The sequence below is a fragment of the Periophthalmus magnuspinnatus genome, chromosome 23 (assembly GCF_009829125.3).
Source record: "Periophthalmus magnuspinnatus isolate fPerMag1 chromosome 23, fPerMag1.2.pri, whole genome shotgun sequence".
NCBI lineage: Eukaryota > Metazoa > Chordata > Actinopteri > Gobiiformes > Gobiidae > Periophthalmus > Periophthalmus magnuspinnatus.
In genome coordinates, this window is record NC_047148.1 from 3,312,948 (window position 1) to 3,328,875 (window position 15,928).

Consider the following 15,928-nt stretch of genomic DNA (forward strand, 5'->3'; position numbering starts at 1 on the left):
GCATTTGTTTGGGCATGCCTTTCCTATGCAAACGGGAATTGTATGTGTCCTGTGATTGGATACACATAAGAATACACACTGGTACAGCATGAAAGGCGGCGGTTTGCAAAATGTCAAACTAAACCCGGAGATCCAATAGCTATTGCTGTATTTTCAACCCATAATGGCCGGAGGAGGGAAAGAGACTGATCTGGTTGCAGATATACTTTCCATGGGCCTTTCACGAAAAGTTGGATATTATGAGAAGAGGTCGGCCAGCCCCTGCACTAGCTAACCTGTTCCAGCAAGGGAAAGGGTGTAGGAGCAGTGGCTCTACTCCGAGCTCCTCCCGTGTGACCGAGCTCCTCACCCTATCCCTAAGGGTGCGCCCGGCCACCCTACGGAGGAAACCCATTTCAGCCGCTTGTATCCGCGACCTTGTCCTTTCGGTCATTACCCAGAGCTCATGACCATAGGTGAGGGTAGGAACGTAGATTGATCGGTAAATCGAGAGCTTTGCCTTTGGGCTCAGCTCCTTCTTTACCACAACGGACCGATACAGCGACCGCATCACTGCAGACGCTGCACCGATCCGCCTGTCAATCTCACACTCCATCCTTCCCTCACTCGTGAACAAGACCCCGAGATACTTGAACTCCTCCACTTGGGGCAGAGACTCACCACCCACCCGGAGAGGGCAAACCACCCTTTTCCGGTCGAGCACCATGGCCTCGGATTTGGAGGAGCTGATTCTCATCCCAGCCGCTTCACACTCGGCTGCAAACCGCCCCAGTGCCTGCTGCAGGTCCTGGCTCGAAGAAGCCATCAGGACAACATCATCTGCAAACAGCAGAGATGAAATCCTGATCCAGACCCCCTCCGGCCCCTGGCTGTGCCTAGAAATTCTTTCCATAAATATAATGAACAGAATCGGTGACAAAGGGCAGCCCTGGCGGAGTCCAACATGCACCGGGAACAAGTCTGACTTACTGCCGACAATGCGAACACAGCTCCTGCTCCGGTCATACAGGGACCGGACAGCCCTTAGCAAAGGGCCCCGGACCCCATACTCCCAGAGCACCCCCCAAAGGATACCACGAGGGACACGGTCGAATGCCTTCTCCAGATCCACAAAACACATGTGGACTGGTTGGGCAAACTCCCACGAACCCTCAAGGACCCGATGGAGAGTATAGAGCTGGTCCAGTGTTCCGCGACCAGGACGAAAACCACACTGCTCCTCCTGAATCCGAGGTACGACTATTGGTCAGATTCTCCTCTCCAGTACCCTGGAATAGACCTTACCGGGAAGGCTGAGGAGTGTGATTCCCCTGTAATTGGAACACACCCTCCGGTCCCCCTTCTTATACAGAGGGACCACCACCCCGGTCTGCCATTCCACAGTTATTGTCCCCGACCGCCACGCGCTGTTGCAGAGACGTGTCAGCCAAGACAGCCCAACAACATACAGAGACTTGAGGTACTCAGGACAGATCTCGTCCACCCCCGGAGCCTTGCCACCGAGGAGCTTGCCAACCACCTCAGTGACTTCATCCAGGGTGATGGACGAGTCCGCCTCCGGGTCCCCAGTCTCTGCTTCCTTCTCGGAAGACATGACGGGGGGATTGAGGAGATCCTCAAAGTATTCCTTCCACCACCCGACAACATCCCCAGTCGAGGTCAGCAGCTCTCCACCCGCACTATAAACAGTGTTGGTGAAGCACTGCTTCCCCCTCCTGAGGCGTCGGACGGTTTTCCAGAATCTCTTTGAGGCCGTCCGATAGTCCTCCTCCATGGCCTCCCCGAACTCCTCCCAATCCACAGTTTTTGCCTCTGTGACTGCCCGAGCCGCGGCACGCTTGGCTCGCCTGTACTCATCAGCTGCCTCAGGAGTCCCACGAGCCAACAAGGCTTGATAGGACTCCTTCTTCAGCCTGACGGCATCCCTTACTTCCGGTGTCCACCACCGGGTTCGGGGATTGCCGCGGTGACAAGCACCGCAGACCTTACGACCACAACTACGAGCAGCCACATTGACAATAGAGGTGGAGAACATGGCCCACTCAGAGTCCATGTCCCCAGCCTCCCCCGGGATCAGGGAGAAGCTCTCCCGGAGGTGGGAGTTGAAGACCCCTCTGACAGAGGGCTCTGCCAGACGTTCCCAGCAGACCCTCACGATTCGCTTGGGCCTGCCAGGTCTGTCCGGCTTCCTCCTCCGCCAGCGGATCCAACTGAGTGAGCTCAGCCCTCTCTTCACCCGAGTGTCCAAGACACGCGGTCGGAGGTCAGATGACATGACAACAAAGTCGATCATTGACCTCCGATCTAGAGTGTCCTGGTGCCACGTGCACCGATGGACACCCTTGTGCTCGAACATGGTGTTTGTTATGGACAAACTGTGACTAGCACAGAAGTCCAATAACAAAATACCACTCGGGTTCAGATCGGGGAGGCCATTCCTCCCAATCACGCCCCTCCAGGTGTCACTGTCATTACCCACATGGGCGCGTTGAAGTCCCCCAGGAGAACAACGGAGTCCCCGGTTGGTGCACTGTCTAGTACCCCTCCCAGGGACTCCAAGAAGGCCGGGTATTCCACACTGCTGTTTGGCCCGTAGGCCGACACAACAGTGAGAGATCTGTCCCTGACCCGAAGGCGCAGGGACACGACCCTCTTGTTCACCGGAGTGAACCCCAACACGAAGCGGCTGAGCTGGTGGGCAATGAGCGAGCCCACACCAGCTCGCTCATTGCCCTAGAGAAATGGAGAGTCCAGCCCCTCTCAAGAAGTTGGGTTCCAGAGCCCAAGCTGTGCGTCGAGGTGAGGCCGACTATATCTAGCCGGTAACGCTCAACCTCGTGCACAAGCTCAGGCTCCTTCCCCCCCAGCGAGGTGACATTCCATGTCCCCAGAGCTAGTCTCCATGTCCAGAGATCTGTCCATGATGTCCAGAAGTCTGTGCTCAACAGTGTGCTGTTACCACTTGATTGCATAGTTAACATGTCACTTCAATTTGGAACATTCCCAAGAGCTTTGAAAACTGGTTATCAAGCCTCTCCTACAGAATAGCAGTCTTGATGCCACGATATTGAACAATTACGACCAATCTTAAATCTGCAGTTTCTTGGCAAAGTCCTTGAAAAAGTTGCTTACCAACAGCTTATTAACTTTCTCCAAATGGAACAACTCCTTTGATGTTTTCCAGTCAGGTTTTAGACCCACCACAGCACTGAGACTGCTCTTATCAAAGTGACAAATGACATCTGCTTGAACACTGATGCAGGCAAAGTCTCAGATTTAATAGGATCGACTGAGTGCTGCCTTTGACACTGTTGATCATGGGATCCTCTTACAAAGACTAGAGGACTGGGTGGGCATCTCTGGTACGGTCTCTTGGTTCAAGTCCTATTTAGAAAACAGGAAGTTCTTTGTTGAAATTGGAAAATGTGTCTCAGATAAAATGTCCCTGACCTGTGGGGTGCCCCAGGGGTCAATCCTGGAACCCCTGTTGTTCAACCTTTATATGCTGCCGTTAGGCCAGTTAAAACGCAGTAATAATGCGTCCTACCACAGCTATGCAGATGACACTCAGATCTATGTCTTACTGGCAGCAGGTGAATATGGACCAGTGGATTCATTCTGCCACTGCATCCAACAGATCAGTGCGTGGATGCAAAACAACTTTCTCCAACTAAACTCAGACAAAACTCAAGTCATCATTTTTGGCCCCCAGAAACAGAGAGAAAGTGTAAGCAGTCACCTCCAGTCTCTCTCTCTCTGAAACCTTCAAATCAGGCTAGAAATCTAGGGGTAATAATGGACTTTTACCACTTAAAAACATTACAAAAATCAAAGGCATACTGTCAAAGCCAGACTTGGAGAGACTTATCCATGCATTTGTCTCCAGTAGGTTAGACTACTGTAATGGCCTGCTCACTGGCCTCTCCAAACGAGCGTTAAAACAGCTGCAGTGCATACAGAACACTGCTGCTCGGGTCCTGACTAGAACCAGGAAGTATGAGCACATAAGTCTTATGCTCAGGTTTCTGCACTGGCTCCTGTGGCTCAAAGAATATATTTTAAAGCAGCTCTGCTTGTGTACAAGTCTCTCCATGGCCTAGCACCAAAGTACATCTCCGACATGTTAGTGCCATATGAATCATCTCGCAATTTGAGGACTTCAGGGACCAGCCTCCTGCTGGTGCCCAGAGTCAGGACTAAACATGGGGACTTAGCATTTCAGTTTTATGCAGCTAAAACCTGGAACAGTCTTCCTGAAGATGTGAGACAGGCCTCTACTTTGACAATGTTTAAATCCAGGCTCAAAACAGTTCCATTTAGCTGTGCATACGACTGAAAGGTTTTATTCTGCACTCTTAATAATAACTTTTAATAATAATTTTATTATGATTATTTGTGATTATTTATGCTTTGATTTGTGATTTTAATGTTCTTATTCTGTAAAGCACTTTGAATTACTTTGTGTACAAATTGTGCTATAAAAATAAACTTGCTTTGCCTTATAAAAGTACGTAGGTGATAAACACAACAGTCCTCCTCTTGTCTCTTCTGCTCTGTACACTCACTTGCAATGGCTACATGCTCATTAAGACTTTAAAATTCCTAATTACAAGTTTTAAACTCATAATTGGGAGATTGAAACTAATAATTAGATTATAATAACTCCTTGTGAGTTATAAAGTCCTAATTATGAGTTTAAAACTCAAAATTTTGATTTCCTATGAGGCTTTTTTTTTTTTTTTTCATGGTGGAAACGAGCTTCCGTACTTTAGGGATCTATTCATTGAATTAATCTACACTGCCTGGCCAAAAAAAAGTCGCCATCAAAAGGTCACTCCCTCTAATATTTCTGCCTTTAGCTTTGATTATGGCATGAATTCACTATAGCATCGTTTTGATAAGCTTCTGCAATGTCACAAGATTTATTTCCATCCAGTGTTGCATTAATTTTTCACCTGTTGCATTGATGATGGTAGAGTCTGACCACTGCATAAAGCCTTCTCCAGCACATCCCAAAGATTCTCAATGGGGTTACGGTCTGGACTCTGTGGTGGCCAATCCATGTGTGAAAATGATGTGTCATGCTCCCTGAACCACTCTTTCAGAATTTAAGCCCGATGAATCCTGGCACTGTCATCTTGGAATATGCCTGTGCCGTCAAGGAATAAAAATTCATTGATGGAATAACCTGGTCATTCAGTATATTCAAATAGTCAGCTGACCTCATTTTTTGAGCACATACTGTTGCTGAACCTAGACCTGACCAAGGTTTCTGCAGTTGGTAAATGCATTTGCAGCATTCAGTTCATTTAAATTCACTATACCTTCTGTCTTCAGATCCTTATGCATGTTTTCTGCACATACTTGGACTCCAGACTACCTCCACATCCCAAATATCCAGATGGGAAGACTTTTACATCTCAGCATTTCAGCCACACTCCGGATAAACCTGGTAAAAATATGGCTCATGCCTGTTTTATAATCTGTTTTACGGTGTGTCATTCTAATGTATATTCTTTAACAAACCACAGATGTGACTAAGGAGAACCTCTTTTGTATTCACCAAAGCAGCACTACACCGCCCCATTACCAGCTCATCTATCAAGGGCACATCTACAGTCTTCCTAAGGTGACAAATTAAACTAGAAGTAATAAATAAACAGAATAGATCAATTAAATCACGTCTTAAAATTACACTGTGTGCCATTTCTGATGATTTGCTACCTGCTTCTCTCCATAGAGATGTTATTGTATTGATGTCATTTACTTTTTATTTTTGAACAATAAAAACAAGGTTTTTATTGTTCAAAAGTCCCTTGAAAACATGCATTCTTACTGTGAGCATGGTCACCTCTCCACAGTTCTGACCTGTAACTTGAACTGGTGTTCACCTACTTTTTTCCGTGGAGATGGATAAATTTAATGCTATACTGTTGAACATTCCAGGCTAAGTGATAACATGATTTCCATGAACACAAGTAGGTGGTCGACCCTCCACCAGAAAAGTAACATAGGTCACATTTTAAAGATCCTACATTGCACAAAATTGACTCTTGTGACTTTTTAGTCACATTATAATGCTGTTGTGTCCTCAAAAATATACCTGTAGTGATGTTTTATTTCATTCACACATTTATTATTAGTCTGTCTACATCTACAAAGTTCAAAATGCTCTCTTCAACCTTGTGATGTCATGAAGCAGTAGTTTTCAAGTCAACAGCTACATTTTACTTTTTTCATTTGAGATTGGTAGTTCCAGGACTGAAAGTTGTCAAACTATTCTATTGAACGTATAGAGTTTAAAAACGCAGAGAAGCACTTTTTGTATAACTACATGGCATCACAAGGTGGATTCCATCTAACTCCATCTAAGTATGCAGAGATTGTGTTAAACGTGTGAATGAAACAAAAGAACTCTAGGTATGTTTTTGATGAGGAAATATAACAGATTAGAAAATAAGGTGATTTGGGCCTTTTAAACTTCAATGTCTAATGTATTTTTCACTTGCTCGTGACACCCCTAAAAGACTACCGGTATGCAAGAGATTATCTTGGACTATGGGTCTTTTACTACTACTCCTTATTTCAATAATGATATTCTTTAATAATTACACAGATGACTAATCTTTTCTTGAAATAAATCTGCTGATCTTTAGCTGTCTGATGTCTGTTACAGGGCAGGAACAACTTGTTCCACACGATCCTCATGTTTCTTTATGTGATTAAAACCAAAGAATCAGGGATGCTTGGGTAAGTGCATGCCACCACTAGTGTTCACAATGTGTATGTGTTTCAATCAAACCTAGAGATGTAGTGTTATCTTGCAATGTAAATAAAGTATTTAAAAGAAATTGGCTGAGTAGAATTTAATTAAACCTTTAGAATTTAATTCATATTCATGATTTATCCCTAAATTTCAATAATTACAGCTTATTTAATATACTGTTTTCCACAGGAGGGTGAATCTTGGTCTCTCTGGTGTCAACATCTTGTGGATTTTTGAAAGCTAAGACAACCATCCAGTGGACCTCTCCCTTCTGCTCATGGTATTGGTGCTGATTTGGACATCGATGCATTTATCAAAGTCAGATGCACTGCTGTTTGAAATATGATTTGTGCTTACTCTTAGAAGCACAAATGTAGCATACTTTGTTCATGAATGCATCAGCATGCCATCCCTGTAAATAAATGACCTCAGAATATGTTGGACTGTAGAAGACTGTCCTGAATGTAAATATGTTTATGGAACATTTTGTTACTGCTGTTTCACTGATGGATATTGGAACTGTCTATTATTTACATGCCCAAGCATAAAAAAATCCTTCACAAAGGTTAATGAGGGACTACACACAGAAATGTAACAAAGCATGTTTGGTGCATTTCACCTGCCAAAGTCAAGGATTTGTTATATTATTTTTTTATACAAAAATTAAACTAAATCTAAGTGACACCTACCAGCCCAGTTTTAAAGAAGCTACAATTGCTCTTGTATCTAAATATCAAAACATCCGAGTGAGCGAGACACCAAACACGTAAACCGCTGAGTGGCAGTGTTGCTGAGCTACAACGTTTGACCTTCTTGGGACCATTTTCTTAAACATAGGACATCTGTATGAGCGCTGTTTAATATGACGCACACAACTACCAGTTGCTGCAAAATAAAAATAAAAAATCTCTTTCAGTAGGCCGCTCTTTAGGTGACAGCATAGAAAATGATTGGTAAGGACAACTGAAGAAATTTTCCTTTCGATTGTAGAGATCTATTTTGTAGTTTTAAAGCACTTGGAATTTTATTATTGAAAATTTAAGTTAAGTCGTCCTTTTAATATACTCCTGTACCCACGATGCATTGGATTGTATGCGGCAAACTGTCGGAAAATGTAGTGCCATGCTATGTTAAATCAGTAATTTAAATAAAACTGATTTAAGAGCGTATTGTACACATTGCTTAATTTTTTTTTTTTAATCTATTTTTTAAGTTATAGTACTCAAAATTGTCAATAGTATCGGGTTAACTTTACGCAGCGACGCGATTGACCAATCACGAAGGACTACGAGGACCACAATGCACCTGGTCGCATTTGCTCCGGCGCTCACATCCGCTGGAGCAATCTGTGTTGGAAAAAGGACTTTGTGGAACTGCAGCGATGTCAGTCCAGGTTGTGGCAACGAAAATGGCAGAGGTCGATCTCAAAGACGTTCCCAGCAGCAAAGATCTACCCGCGGGATCCCCGGTGTCCCCCGCGTCTGACGTCAAAAACATCGCCAAAAACGAGGCCAGTTCCTCCGTCTCAACCTCCCCAACAGCGGAGTCCTCCTCTGCGAAAGCCGGGGAAGGAGCACTCAATCCGAACCCCGGGAAGATGCCACAAGCCTCGGCTATGAAGCGCACGGATCCGCAGCAAAACGGCGGGGAGGCTTTTGTCAACCGGGACGGGACAGTGGCCGAAGCTCCGCGGATGAAAAAGGTAAAAGACATGCCCTTAATCAAGTTGGTAAATGGGCCACAAGCGACAACTCCCTCGCCGCATTGAAAGCTCTCCAAAGCAGTGGGTCCATGCTAACATGCTAACGGCTCAGAATAAATAGATAATGCAGCTTGTCAATGTTAAAACCATTGTTGGATAAGTGCTAAAGACTGCTAAGCTCATTTGACAAGTATATTATTTTAAATTGTCAGATGACACCATTATTATCTAGATAAAAACGAATACTTGACAGATTGACTCGCAAGTTAAGACCACATGCTTAAAATTGTCTTTAATTGAAATAATTCTAATTCTTTGTGTTGATCAGTGTTTTTTTTCCCCTTTGGTCATCTAACATCATATGATTTTTTTTATTATTATTTTTTTTTAAATTTTGGTCAATGCTAGAATCAGCAGTTTACAGTATGTGTAGCCCAAGAACACGTGCTCTGATTTAAGCTTATGTTGCCCCAAACATTGAATTTATAGTAAGTTTTATTTTGGTCACAACAAACATTTCCTAATCCCGTATTTAGAAGAGTCGGTGATTGTGTTTACAGGTCTAACTGAAGTAATGGCACACTAATACTACTAAGTCAATCATTGGCAGTCTTTAGAATTCCTTCACAGATCTATGTTAAGTCTTCCATGTAGAAATATTAATCAGTTAAGTTGCAAGAATAGTGTTAGTAATTATTTTGTGAAGCCAATTTAGATGCTTGTGGCTCTCCAAAATGGCTCTGCATTATGACCCAATACATATGTGGAACTATACATAAATCATATAATAACTCACATTTTATTATATATATATATATATATATATATATATATATATATATATATATATACAAACAAATAAAATCAGCCCTAGTGCTATCAGATACAGACATTGCAATAGTGGGCAGTCTATAATTACCCTGGGCTACTGCAGTCTGCACTCTTGTTATTACAATCAATTTTTAGCCTGCAGAGCTGTGAATACTGATACTAGATGTGTGCCATATGAATTTGTACTAAGTCATGGTCTAGTATCCAACTAGTTGGGGAGCTCTTAAAGAGCCCATATTACTATTATCTGATCTATGTTTTAATGTTGTTTCCTCATCAGAAACATACCTGTAGTTGTGTTTTGTTTCATTCACACATGTTAATGTGCAAATTCTACATATTTAGGCTGAACACTCTGTTCCACCTTGTGATGTTATGTGGTAATACAGGAAGTGCTTCACTGTGTTTTTAAACTCCATACACATCCACTAGAATCATTTGCATGATTTCAAACCTGGAATTTCCAATCTCTACTAAACAAAAGGTGAAAGGTAGCTCTTAACTTGAAAACTACATCTTCATGACATCACAAGGTGGAACAAAGCATTTTGACCTTTAGAAATGTAGACAGGCTAATTATAAAGGGTACTCAAACATGTGTGAATGAATCAAAACAGACCTTCAGGTATGTTATTTGAGGATGTAACAACATTATAACATGGCTTAAAGCTCACAAGAGTCAGCATTGCGTAATGTAGAACCTTTAGCTTGAACTACATTTGGTTTATCCATAGACTTGTCAGGATAATTACAATATCAACTTATCATTCAATACATGACAGGTGTAACAATAATTTCTGGGGCTCAATATTTATCATGGTACTTTTTCTTTGTACTAGTGGAAAACTTTTTTTTTTTTCTGCTCTACGATTAGATTTGAGCTGTGAGTGTTGAATATATGACTCTATGACTGATTATAGATATAAACAAACTATTAAAGTGTTTCATTCTGCTATCTGTCTATTATAGTTTGTGGTTTTTAACCATATTATGCATTTCAAATATTTTCTTTGAGGTAATTCTACTTATCGTGTCAGAGGCATACATTTGTTTCAATATTATGGTTTGTCTTTATTTTCTTCAGCAATATATCCTACTTCAGAATCTGTAATCCATTCTCATCAGGAGTTTGATTGTCCATAAAATTTATATAAAGACCAATGTTCAAGGACTGATAACAGGCTCTTTGAGGAATTGGTTTGCTTTATTCTAATGCCAGAGATATTGTAAAATCGTGGCAGTGACTAATACCTTTTGGTGTACTTGTATATGGACTCTTGAGACTTTGACTTATTCAATAGAACATAATGTTATTCAGTGAATTACAAGTATAAGGGAGGTATTCGGTGAAGGTGATAATATCTAGGGCTGCAACTTTTTTTCAATTTGTCGACTAGTCAGTCAATGAATTCTAGTGTACATTGACACTTATTAACCGACTAAGGGTTAAATATGGTGACTGAATGATTCTAAATGGAGAGTACTTAGGATTAAAGTGTATTTTTGATTAAAATTTAGGAATAGTTTTTGTTTATGTTTTACATTTTGATTTAATAATACTACTACTTTTGTTATATGATGGTCTTTTTGTATGTGTTTTAGTGTCTGTACAGTCCATGTAACTACTACTATTTTATTATCCAACCCATCTAATCCAACTTCATTTCTAATGCACTTTAAAAGCAACACAGCTGACCAAAGTGCCATACACAACAATAATTAAAAAATACAATACAAATAGACCCAAACTGCAAGAATACAGACACATAAAAACGCACTGTACACTATAAAAGTCAATAGTAATCACAATGAAACACTAAAGACAATAGGTGAGTGTTAAGAGCTGATTTTTAAAACAGAAAGTGACCTGCCTGTCTGAGGTGCAGGGGCGTTCCACAGTTTTGGACCCGTGACAGAAAAACGGCAGTCCCCTCTAAGTTTTCTTTTTGATTTTGGGACCACTAGCGCGTAGTGATCTGCTGCCCTGAGTGAGCATGCAGGGGCATAGGGGTGAAGTAGGTCAGACAGATGGTATGGCGGCAAGGCCATGGGGACATTTAAAAACAACGAAAAGTGTTAGGGAATCACTCCACTCTAGTGGTGGGATGCTGTCACTTTACGGGAAAACACTGCGGTGAATTGAATTGGAGATGTAATGGCATCATAACATAAGTTATACCTTTTTAACCCCATTGTCACATAGGGTGGTAAAAATGACACTACCCAGCAGGTATTCCCATAGATTTTGTTAAGATTATGGTGCCACAAATGATTTTTTCTTGATACTCCACAAACTGAACTAGATTAAATTATTCAATGTCACTTACTGCCTATATTTAATATTTAAGCAGCCATTTTTGGCCAATGTAGTCTGGTCTATACTGTCTATCCTCATTGCACACTAGACATGGCTTGTAAACATAAGTCTTGCATGTGCACGTACATGAGCAACCGTGTCATGGTTTGGCCCACCTTCTCCACCGCGGCCTGGGCATGGTTTATTTGCCCTCACACTGGACAAAATATCATGCTTTAGAGCAGAGGTGCCCAAACATTTTTTTTTTTATCGAGGGCCACATCTCAAAACATATTTGAAGTGGAGGACCACAGACCGGTGATGTGCGATGCTTTATACACAGCTTTGGACAGAGCCGCTGTGTATTAATAAAGCTTGAAACACATTCATTTTAGGTCTGTATCACAATGCAAAGTGATGTTTGAGGTTATAGTGGTAGAAATAGTTTCATTTGCTCTTAAAACTACTGCTTATGATCAATTAGGCCGGGTCAGCAGGAGGCCTGAGGGTCAATAAAAACTGGTCTGAGGGCCGCATTTGGCCCCCGGGCCATAGTTTGGACACCCCTGCTTTAGAAGCTATCAATTGTGAGCGCACCCTTAGAGACTATGGTGGCCTCGCATAGTCTAATTTGTTTTAGAGTACGGGGCAATGAAGCAATAAGTTGGTATCAAAAATTATATTTATATTATTTTTTCTTTTTGATAATAAATACATAGAAGCAATTATACTTAGTCTGTCATTCTATTTGATTAATGAAAGCAATACGTTTACATTTAACATTGCATTTTTTGTAATCAACCTTTTTTATCCACATGGCACAGAAGGTTGGCCTGTTTATAGACCACCAAGAGTTGTGGCTTTTATGGCACGCTACAGTACAGAGCCGGCTTGTCCTGCACATCTGTTGGATCCCAGTCTGCAGATGATGCAGCAGTGACAGGGATGGGAGCTCTTTAATCCATGTCTTTATCATGTAACCACATGAGCGGATTAAAGGCCGGCTTTGTGGTGTTGTAGGTGGGCCCAAATAGAAGTGCGAGAGAGTGAAAGAGTGGGAAAGCAGGAGGGATGGGTGATTGTGACCAATGCAGGTTAGTGGGTATAACTGAGGAATGACAATGTTGGGAAGGGGTGGGGCCTGCCCTCGCCTATGTTCAGACTCACCTGTGCTCTTTGCTCATCTGTCAGACAGCAGTTATGTGAGAATAGAATAGGCTCAGCCAATCTAATTGCAAATGGTAGCTTTAAAATTGGTCTAAAATATTACCGCAAGTATTGAGTTACTTTAAATTTACCAAAACAAAAGAAAATATGAGTTGATGTTTTAATGTATTAGGTCCAATATTATTGCAATCATAATATAGTAAACAGTAGAATCACAGGCTTCAGGCAAATGACTCCTTCCTGATATGAAGGATTGTGTGAGGACCTTTCTTCATTCAAAATATCATATTTTTATTTGAAATGCATTATCGCTATAACAATGGACCCATGCCAATCCTAAAATTACCATTATTTGGCTTATTTTGTGAAAGTAATATTGCGTCACTTGTTTGTTTTCCATCTATGTGCCAAACCAAATGCTTTATTAAAAGAAAACAATGCAATGCCTTGAATGATAGAGACTATGGTTTGCCCCCCATAGTCTAAAGACTAGCTGAGCAAAAAATAGTAAAACAAATGCTTGTACTGTTATCAGAATCTTCAGACTTGTATTACCATTGTCAGTGAACACAACTCACAATCTAGGAACTTTCTTTGGTGATAAAGTGCAACATAAAACACTGAATAATAATAATAATAATAATAATAATAATAATAATAATAATATAAGATAAAGAAGTAACCATTTTAATCTGTAATCAGTAGAAGCAATAAGTGACATTTATAAAGCAAAATATGTACTGTACTGGTTGTTGGGAACATTGCATTGTGTAATTTAGGCAAGTTGCATTTTCTGTTTTGATTAACACATTTTTATATTTGGGTTCTTAGTTTGTGGATATATCAACATGTTTTTAAGTCACTCCAAAAACTATAAATCCAATATGATCAGATGTGATCATGGGAAGATATTGAAATTTAGTGCTAGGATTTCAAAGAGAGCATCACGGAAAAGTAGCTTTTTTTTCTGCACGTTCTTGTCATTTAATGGCGATGATCATGATAATATAAATTATCAACTTTTTTCATCATGATAAACAATAATATTGTCCCTAATCAGATGTACAGAGAATTATGTAAATTCCTGTGATATTGGAGAGGCTTTCGGTTCCCATGTGTCTGTGATGTAATGTTATGTCATGCATTAATCTGCTCCATCTGATGTCCCTCTCAGATAACACTGACCCATGACTGCACTGCGTGTCCATTTGAGAATAATTCAGGCTTCATGCTTGGTTTAACTGTGTACTGCTCTGCCAGACTAATGCATTCTCCCTCACTCAAATGCATCGGCCTTTCGAATGCTAAGGAATGCAAAAGTTAGCAATTTTATGTGGGTTTTCGTAAACAGTAGATTAAGTATTACAGTGTTTTAAATGACCTACCGGAACTCCATAAATTGTTCCATGGAGGATTCACTTTATTTTTTTAAAAACAAGGTAACTAGAAAAGATCTCTGTGTAATGTCTCTGTCCAGTTGACAGAATACAATTTTTCTACTACTATAAACGAGGATACTAGTATACTCTCTATTCATAGGATGCATATATGTATGTATGCTAGCCGGCAGATTCCAAATAGGAAGTGATCATAGGCATGCTTCCGGCTCCATCGACTCTGGCTCCAATTCACTTACATTACATAAAAAAACACCTCTCTCTCTGTAACTGCTGCAGTGAGTCTCGTCATTTTGGTCTTAAAATGTTCGTAGTAACTTGCTCTACATGATCCTGGTATTTGTATTTCACTATTCTGTCCGTAAATCAAGACATGAACATTAAAAACAGAAAAATCAGGGACTTTGTCTCAGAGGTTGCTCCCACTAGCATTAGCAACAGGTTTGATTGACAGCATCATTCCCAGTTTGCCCCTATAACTGCTAGCCTTGATGAGCTTCATTTGACTGGAGCCAAATGCTATGGGTACGCTAGTCCACTTCTTTATACAGTCTATGGCTCTGTTACAGTTCTTGTCAGTGTTGTCCTGTTGTTGATCATTGACTGCTTTGAAATGTTGTTTTAAATCAATAGCTTGCTGTTAACTTTTTCAAATTAGGACCTCCAGCTTGGGTGAAACTTTAGTTTCATAAAGCTTGCCACAAACTTGTGCAGTGGTAATTTTTTAGCTTGACTTTTTAATTTTTTAGTTAAGCATGTGAATTAAAATGATGACAGTAGCTCAATTGGTAGTGTTTGTCTACTGGTCCACAAGTTGCCGGTGTACTTCCAGCTCCCACAGATGAATACTCCTGTTGTGTCCTTTGGAAACACACTTAACCTGCCTCTTCCTCAGTGTCTGTGTACACTGGTGTATGAGTTTCTGCGTGAATGGGTGAGTGGTTCCTTGATGTAAAGCAATTTCAGTGTCTTGAAGGTTGTATACAAAAATAATCATTGTAAGAAAATAAAGATTATTATTAATTATTACTTTAGTTATCGTGTCATATATATTTGTGTGTATGTGTTTATATGTATGTATGTATATATATGCATATATGTGTGTGTATATGCATATGTGTGCATATGTATATGCGTATGTGATCATCGCACACGATTATAATCGCTTTTACGACACCAGACAGTCTCATGTTTGCAGTTTCAATACAATGTTTAGATGTTGGATCTGGTGTTTGCCTACAAGAGGGGCCTCTGTCATAGCAATGACACTTGTTAGCTTCTGTGTCTATTGAACTGCACAGTTATCACTGTCTGAACTATATTCTGCCAGATATCAACAATAAACAAAGTCTGATCCATAACTCTCCACAGGAACGTGCCAGAGCGTGCCTCACCCATGTGCACAGATGAGATGCTAATGTGGGCACATCTTATATTTTTACCTACAATAATGCAAACTGGAGAATTGAACTACACCTTTCAAACAATGGACACATTAAGTCTAATTCATACAGCTGAACACAAATGTGCCAGACGGCATGGTTCAAATGTGCACGGAAGCAAGGCTAACCATTACACATGATATATTTTACCTACAATTATGTCAATAGCAGAGTAAACCACACATACTGATCGAGAACAGCAGTCAATCTATCAAAAATAAGGGCCTCTACTCATTTTACAAACATCCAGTGTCCTCAATTGCATACTTCCTTTGTTTTGTCCATTTCTTCATGCAACGCAAAACAACAGTGCATAAAATGTGCACG

The 15,928-nt window shown here is 41.0% G+C and overlaps 2 protein-coding genes across 4 annotated transcripts in view; both read left to right on the top strand.

Moving 5' to 3' along the window:
- tmem209 (transmembrane protein 209) overlaps window positions 1-7,938 on the top strand; it is a 265,065-nt gene extending 257,127 nt beyond the window's left edge. Inside the window, exons 12-15 of one of the 2 annotated variants that reach the window (XM_055231767.1) lie at window positions 5,338-5,452; window positions 5,532-5,629; window positions 6,677-6,750; window positions 6,956-7,404. In XM_055231767.1, coding sequence (XP_055087742.1) covers window positions 5,338-5,452; window positions 5,532-5,629; window positions 6,677-6,750; window positions 6,956-7,010 — 342 coding nt within the window. In that variant the 3' untranslated portion in view covers window positions 7,011-7,404. Of the gene's footprint in view, window positions 1-5,337; window positions 5,453-5,531; window positions 5,630-6,676; window positions 6,751-6,955 lie in introns of both variants that reach the window. The other variant, XM_033990186.2, reaches the window with a different exon arrangement.
- A 145-nt stretch (window positions 7,939-8,083) lies between these two features.
- Window positions 8,084-15,928, top strand: part of ahcyl2b (adenosylhomocysteinase like 2b) — a 114,084-nt gene continuing 106,239 nt past the window's right edge. The window contains exon 1 of one of the 2 annotated variants that reach the window (XM_033989271.2): window positions 8,084-8,468. In XM_033989271.2, coding sequence (XP_033845162.1) covers window positions 8,148-8,468 — 321 coding nt within the window. In that variant the 5' untranslated portion in view covers window positions 8,084-8,147. The remainder of the gene's footprint in view (window positions 8,469-15,928) is intronic. The other variant, XM_033989272.2, reaches the window with a different exon arrangement.